Source organism: Galeopterus variegatus, unplaced genomic scaffold, assembly GCF_000696425.1.
Source record: "Galeopterus variegatus unplaced genomic scaffold, G_variegatus-3.0.2 Scaffold26, whole genome shotgun sequence".
NCBI classification, from domain to species: domain Eukaryota; kingdom Metazoa; phylum Chordata; class Mammalia; order Dermoptera; family Cynocephalidae; genus Galeopterus; species Galeopterus variegatus.
In genome coordinates, this window is record NW_007726137.1 from 1,359,981 (window position 1) to 1,367,181 (window position 7,201).

The window sequence follows — 7,201 nt, forward strand, 5'->3', positions numbered from 1 at the left end:
GGGTGCGGGGGGGGGGCGGGGTGCCGGGTCGGGGGGGAGGCGGCCCGTCGCAGAGGGCCGAGCCGGCGGGGGCCCGGGGTGCCCGGGGTGAGGGTCAGGGAAGGGCAGTGGGGAGCAGGTGCGCCCCGGAGGTGGCCTTCCCTGTGGACTCAGGTCCTCCTGTGCAGCGTTTCAGGGAACTTGATGGAACCCCCGCCCCGTTCCCTGAGACAGGCTACCTGAAACCGCGGGCCGAAGAGGAGAGAAGGGTGGCAGCGGAAGAGAAAAAGAGGCAGGACGAGCTGAAGCGGATTGCCCGAGAACTGGCAGAAGGTACGCGCGTCACTGGCTCTTCCAGACGGTTCCCTCCCACAAACGGCTGCCGTCCAGTGAGCCCCTTCGTGGAGGGAGGGCCACCTCTCCTCACCCGGCCCTGGCCCAGTGTGGAGACGAGTGCCTGGGCCCCCTCCTTGTGGGGGTGGGGGCATGGTGACAGTTTGCCTTTGGTGAGGCCTTGGCTGGCAACGTGGCTGTACCACTCTCAGGGAGGCCACAGGCAGCCCCCTTCTCCCACTGACTGTCTCAGAATGTGCAGGGTAAGGAACACCGAGGACAGCTTCAGTAGAGCATAGTCAGGTTCCATTGGGATAGGCGCTGGATTGTTTCAAAACCAAACATGTGAAGTGCTCCTGGGGGGCTGGCCGAGAGTGTAATGTGTGTGTGTTTTTTTTCTGACTTTTCAGCTCAAGATGACAGCATATTAAAGTGAGAGGCCCACGTGAGCTGCGTTTCTCCAGAGCAGTAGAGGATGAATAAAGCTTTTTGTGTTGTGTGATTCTCTGGCTCCCTCTTGTCTACTGTCACCTGTTGTCTGGTTCCTGGACTCAAGCTCAGCCTTGTATTCTGTCCATCCTCTCCAGTTCACGGGGCCAGGGGAAGAGTGCGTTTCAGAAGAAGGGATTAGCATCGCCAGTCACAGGACGCAGCATGCAGACACATCAGGAGGTGCAGAGCCCACCTCTGCTCTCTGAGGCCTCCAGGTGGTGAGCCCCAAAGGACACCGTTTGTTATGGAGACAGCCAGCCCGGGGCATTGTGGGTGCCGTTTGGTCTTCTCTGCTGATGTCAGAAGCCCAGCCCCCTGGACAGGCAGGGGTGGGCATTGGAGAGGGTGGAGGTAGATGCCCTTACAGTTGCGAGGCTAGATCCTCTGTCCCCCAACTCACGAATCTCCTCCTGACCCTAGAAGGTGGCCAGGTTGGACTGGAGACTGAAGCCCTGGGGCGAGGCCTCCTGAGCACAAGGCTGGGCCTCCGGTGCCTGAGCAGGTGTCCTTCCCCAGCCCAGCTTCTGGGACTTCTCACGGCCTGGTGGTGTGGGGGTGATGTTGCAACTTTCCAGCTATGTGCTGTCAGTAAATCTCTTAGGCTTCAAGCCCCTATTTCTTTTGTAAAATGAGTTCATTTGCAAGTGTGAGAAATGAGGAACAGCACAGAGCATCTCAGTGCTCTGCCTTTGGTTAAGGGGAGGCCTGAGTGAGCAAGAGGGTGGGGTGGGGTTACCTCCCACGGGCTCCCTGCGGTGGCCTCCCAGCTGGCGTAACAGTGCCTGGGTCCTTCCTGTATTTGGTGGGATGGTGTCAGACGGGTTGGCTGTTGCTAGGTCCTCCTGGGAACCTGGACAAGCCTTAGCCCTAGTCACAGGCTCTTGCCACCAGAGGTTGCTGACTGGTGAGGGGAAGATTAAACCAGCTCCTTCCTGCAGGTGGAGGGCTGTGTTGGGCATGTCCGTCCCCCTCCCCCATCTAGTCAAGTGTCATCCAGTGTCAGGAGCAGATGTGTTGGAGCTCACATCACGAGTTAACTTCTACCAGATAGCTCCCATGGCAAACGTTGAGTCCTGTGAAGTCCCGTTGGACTCGTTGCCTCTGCCCTCTGCTCTAGGTGTGTCAATGCTAAGTCACAGGAGGCTCACAGCTGCCGCTGTACGGAAAGCTCCCCGTGCAGAGACCTGGGCGGGCACAAGGTGTTGCCTCGGGCCACCAGCCCTCCTGCTTGGTGTGGCTCAGAGCCACTGCATGCAGCGCTTGCTACGGATCATGTGGGGCCGAGTGCCACTCTCCTGGCTTGACCTCTCTGGCAGGATTTTCTGGTGGGCCAAATACAAGGTGCCGTGTACTGTAATTGCAGTACATAAAAATGGGCCAGTTGTTTTCTCTTAATTTTATTATGAGTTTCTGGGCATATGTTTTTTTCCTAAATCGGATCAGAACAGGCATCCCTGTACCTGTCTACCCATATCCACATATGTACATGTGCAGTTGCCATCACACCCTCTCGGTGAGCTCAGACACGTTTACAGACCCTTTCCAAAGATCTGCTGGTAACTATCCAAAAAATGGATGAGTAATGAATGAGGGTACTTCAAAAAGATCGTGGAAAAATAGAGTCGAAAGACAATACAAATCTTTCCATGAACTTTTTGAAGTGCTCTCGTAAGCTTCGCTGTTGAAATTATTCATAGTTGGCTTTATTTTATAAAAACACAAACCTTAAAAAATACTCAAAATATCCAAAATTATCTTCAGTCATTTTCTCAGGCTTCCTAACTTCTTGTTCCAAACTGCCAGAAGCAGAACCTGAGTCTTGGAGAGTGAGCGGGGAGAGGGGCCACCTGGTCCCCACGGCAGCGGTGCTCACAGGATGCAGCAGGTCGAGGACTTGGGTGCTGGGCCACCGTTGCAGATTTCTGTGCCCACTGCAGGAGAAGACAGGATGTGAGAGAGCCGCGCAGACACCAGCCTGCTCCTTCTGTTCGGTGTGCCCTCTACCAGCCCCCGCAGGGAAAGGACACAGCAGGGGTCTGGCCAGCCCGAGCCGATGAGCTGATTAGCCCGGGCTTGGCCTTTGTGCATTAGCCCTTGTCGACGCCGTGCCCAGGCTACTTGCTCCCAGCCGCCCACGCCTGGTGGTGTTGGATACGTTGGTCTCCTGCCCCGCAGCTTGCGGGGTGGGCGTAACAGCAAAGCCCAGAGCTCAGGCAGCCGGGCACAGACAGACACCAAGGCCACAGAGCCTCGGGGATTCTTTTTTTTTTTTTTTCCTTTTTGTCTTTTTTCATGACCGGCAACCCTCGGTGTCGCGCCCGCACCGCGCTCAACCAGTGAGCGGACCGGTCTCTATATGGGATCCGAACCCTCGGCGCTCCTGCGCCACCGGGCCGGCCCAAGCCTCAGGGATTCTAATGGGGGTGCTGAAGGGTCACTTTCCCGCAGTGTAGGGCAGAGAGGTGAGCAAATGCCCTGATGGCAGACAGGACTTACTGTCTGTCTTAGCTCACTTTTTTTAGGTTACGTTTGCTGTTTTGTTTCTGACAGTGGCCTGGGACAGCACAGGTAGGTTCTCGGAGCTGCCGAGAGCTGAGTGAGCCGTTTAGAGGAGAGGAGAGCTGGCTCGGGGCGAGAGGAAAGCCTTGTAGTCTGGGTTTGTTAACGGGATGGCGTTGGCGGTGTCGTCTCTGGGGGATGGGACGTCCCCGCGGCTCCTGTAGTGAGGGGCCTGGGGTTGTCTGAGACCCGCTCTGCCTCATCCCCACACCTGACTGCTGGGCGATCTTGCCGCGTTGCACTCTGACTTGGGAGAGGAACCGAGCCCCCACCCCAGTCGCGAGCCGCGGACCTTTCTTGGCCACCGCCCGGTCCTCCTGCTGCTTGTCCTCCAGGGCCTTCACTCTGGCCTCGTACTCGTCAGCCAGGGCCTTCCACTCCTTCCTGTTGTTCTGCAGGCGGTCAAACATGGGCAGGATCTCATCGTGGAAGCGGGAAAACTCCTGGAGGGAACGGAGAAGTCACCAGGCCCTCCAGACCCCCTGAGGGCGGGCACGTGGCTTCCCGAGCCCACCCCGCAGACCCCAGCTCGTGTCCTCTCCCAGCTGCCTTGCTTATCCACCAGGAGAATCCGCCTGGTGGGAGGAGGGAGGACCACGCAAGATGTCACCGTCCCAGCAAAGCCCTAAAATGGGGAAGGGCTTGGTGTTGTGTTAATGGAGTTAGAAGGGGGATTTTGGGGGTGGGAATGCTCGCGATGCAGATGACAGTCTTAGCAGGGAGGAGCTCTCAGGATAGAGGAGAGAATGTCACCTGCAGTGGGGACCAGAGCAGGGTGGAGGGTGTCCCCTGGCGGGGACACGGACAAACAGGCAGGCTCTTCTGCCTCTCGCGCGCACGCACACATGACACGTGCACATATCACATGTTCACACCCACAGAGTGTGGTGGAGTCGAGGAGGGCAGTGGGGGGCCCCATGTGGGGATGTGGCCTGTGGTCACGTCAGGACCCACCTTCTGGTCCCACCTTCCTGCCCAGCATGACAGTCTGGTGGGGTGGGCTGGGGCAGGGAGGACCTCATTTAGAACCAGACAACACGCTTTTTACCTGGGGACACACCAGCCTTGACAGGCAGACTCAAGTCCCCTCAAGGGTTCACAGGCACTGAACAAATGGGCCCGCAGGTAAGTTATGAACACGCAGGTGAGTTATGAACCCACAGGTAACTTACTGAACCTACATGTGAGTTATGAACTTGCGGGTAAGTTATGAACCCACAGGTAAGTTGCAGTCAGTCGCCTGAAGACAGAGTGTGCTGGTCAGGGGTGGGGGTAAGTGGAGGACATTCTGGGATGGGGAAGCCCTTGGTGTCCCCAAGGGATGGCTGCAGGTTTCATCTCGAGTCCAGGTGTGAGGAGGACAGCCACAGGCTGAGTGTGGGGGTGGGTGGGAACCGGACCTTCCTCCATGATCTGCTGTGCTTGAGATTGGGGTGGAGCCCACACAGTGTCCCTCCTGCTGTGAGGACACGGTGGGTCCCTGTGTGAGTCCACATGTGTCCAGCCCACACCCCCTTGCTCACCCTGGCTGCTCCGCCAGCCACACGCAACGCTTCCGAGCCACGCACCTTGTACACAAACGTGCAGACAAAGTCGATGAAGCCGACCTGCAGCTTGGGGAGCTCGGCTGCCTTGTTCCGGTCCATCATGGGCTGGTGGGGGAGGCAGAGGCCGGGGATGAGGGTGCTGTTTCCTCTGCCCGTGGACCTCACTCAGCCCCTGGCTCTGCAGCTCCAATGAGTGTGTTCACAGAGACAAAAAATGAGCTGAGCCCAAGAGTGAAGATGGAGCCTGGCCTGGGGGACCAAGCCTTCCTCGACAGACACTGCCCTTGGGTGCAAAGGGCCAAGCTCCCCCGCAGTCAGCTGTCAGGGGCTGGCTCCTTCCTACGTGCCCTGAGGCCCCAAGGCGCTGTGCTGGGGAGCAATGATTAGTCAGTTCAACCCCAGAGTCCCCTGCCAGCTGCTGGCCCTTGGCTCTGTGAACCCCGGCTCCGGCTCCCCAACTCTGTGGGCACTGTCCACGGTGCTGACCCAAGCCGTAGCTGCCTGCCCAGTCACTCAGCTGACCAGGACCTTGACCACGCACTTGCCACAGGCAGGTGCAGACGTGCTCCATGGAGCTGGCTCCTGTCACTCTCCTTCACAGTCACCCCCATCCCAGAGGTTTGCACGGCGAGGGTGAACCATGCAGGACCCTAGAGGCTGGCCTGGATGGGATGGACTCAGCAACCTGTCCTTCCCGCAGGTGACCTAGCTCACTGGGCACACCCCTTTCCTGCTGAGCCTGTACGTGGCTTCAACCCCTGCACCCCATGCTTAAAGCCGTTCACTGTGACTTGAGCTGGCTTTCGAGATGAAGCCTCTTTCCATTGTGTTCACATGTGGCTGGAGTGCCCTTCGTGGCCCTTGTCCCTGAGCAGCGACTCCTGACCCTGCACTGCTGGCCTGAGAACCTGGTGGCATCTGCCTCACTGATGCGGGCCTGCACGCCAGCCCGGGCTTCTCTGCCCAGCACTCCTCCCGGCTGCCCTGCCCCGCACCTTTTGGGGCCTGGCTCATGGCACGGCTGGACACGCAGCGGCTCCTGTCTGCGAGCCAGTAGCCCTGGCCCCTCCAGCCTTGGTGACTTTCATCTCCATGTGGGCACCCCCCAAGCCCTCTATTTTCCACAACTTTACCCAGATTCCAAGCCAGCCAAGCTCATGTCACCTGACCCCACAGAGTGAGATTAAGACTTCAAAATGCCCAGGGTGCCCTGTCTGCCACTGAGCCGGGGCTGGAGGCTCCCGAGGACCACGATGGGATCTGATCCCCTTGCTGGGGTGGAAGGTTCTGGAAGCAGCACTTACAATGGGCTGCTGGTCCAAGACTGTCCTTTCCAAGTCACCTTGTTCCCAGAACTCAGCAGCCACCAGAAGCGCAACCTGGGGGGCACACAAAGGCAGTCGCCATGGAGTTTTCTGCTTGTCAGGCCCTCCCAGGCCCTCCCCAGGATGCTCCATGCCTGTCTTCTCTGCCCCAGCCCTGCAGGGTCCCCCAACTCAGGGCTTCAGCTGGGCCACTCTTGGGCGCATGGGGCAGCTCCCACTGCGTGGCCCTGGCCAGGCCTCAGTGTCACTTGCGAGTGGGTGGTTCCGCCTCAGGTGAGGCCCCCAGATGCAGCCCCATGAGGTGCTGGGCAGGCGCTTGTCCTGGGCCTAAGTGGCCCGCAGGAGTCTCACCTTGCTCTGCACTTCCCAGGGCTTGGTGATGGCAGACAGGTCACATGCGGTCATCATCATGGCCCTGTGCACAGAAAAGCCAAAGTCGCAAGAGATCAGGGCACCCTCCAAGTTCAGGGAATCGTTGGGTGTTTCCTGACTGGACCTCTGAGATGGGCCTGGGGTGGGGCTAGTTCCCAGTCACCATCTTGTAGATGAAGAGATGGCAGCTCAGAGGATGGAGTAAACCATCGCCGCAGGCCAGGGACCAAGGAGGGGCCCACAACCCCAACCCTGCACTGTCCCCCTGAAAATGGGGCAAATGAGGACGGATCATCTGTTTTGAGGCAGCGGTGTGCCCGTAAGAGTCCGGAGAGTTCGGGGTCGGGCCTCCCAGCCTCGCCTGGCGTGAGGCGTGCAGGGTCCACCAGCGGAGGAGCTCACATGACTATCTCCTTCCGGGTGGTGTCCAGGGACAGGTACTCCACCCAGCTCTTCTTGTCCTCGTAGTTCTTGGATTCGTCCACGATCTTCTGGAACATCGTCCTCTTCCTGCGCCCCGAGAACAGGGCGGGGGCCCAGGTGGAGGAGGGGAGGCGGCCGCCCGCCCGCCCGCAGCAGCCCCGGGACCCGCCC

General features: G+C 59.1%; 2 protein-coding genes across 2 annotated transcripts in view; one reads left to right on the top strand and one right to left on the bottom strand.

The window, feature by feature from the left end:
* The window catches only part of ATP5I (ATP synthase, H+ transporting, mitochondrial Fo complex, subunit E), a 2,401-nt gene extending 1,587 nt beyond the window's left edge, over window positions 1-814 (top strand). The window contains exons 2-3 of the mRNA XM_008569428.1: window positions 214-312; window positions 723-814. Coding sequence (XP_008567650.1) covers window positions 214-312; window positions 723-748 — 125 coding nt within the window. The 3' untranslated portion in view covers window positions 749-814. The remainder of the gene's footprint in view (window positions 1-213; window positions 313-722) is intronic.
* A 1,683-nt stretch (window positions 815-2,497) lies between these two features.
* The window catches only part of PDE6B (phosphodiesterase 6B, cGMP-specific, rod, beta), a 33,906-nt gene continuing 29,202 nt past the window's right edge, over window positions 2,498-7,201 (bottom strand). Inside the window, exons 17-22 of the mRNA XM_008569439.1 lie at window positions 7,010-7,117; window positions 6,587-6,650; window positions 6,215-6,289; window positions 4,932-5,015; window positions 3,656-3,806; window positions 2,498-2,735 (exon numbers count right to left, since the gene is read on the bottom strand). Coding sequence (XP_008567661.1) covers window positions 2,674-2,735; window positions 3,656-3,806; window positions 4,932-5,015; window positions 6,215-6,289; window positions 6,587-6,650; window positions 7,010-7,117 — 544 coding nt within the window. The 3' untranslated portion in view covers window positions 2,498-2,673. The remainder of the gene's footprint in view (window positions 2,736-3,655; window positions 3,807-4,931; window positions 5,016-6,214; window positions 6,290-6,586; window positions 6,651-7,009; window positions 7,118-7,201) is intronic.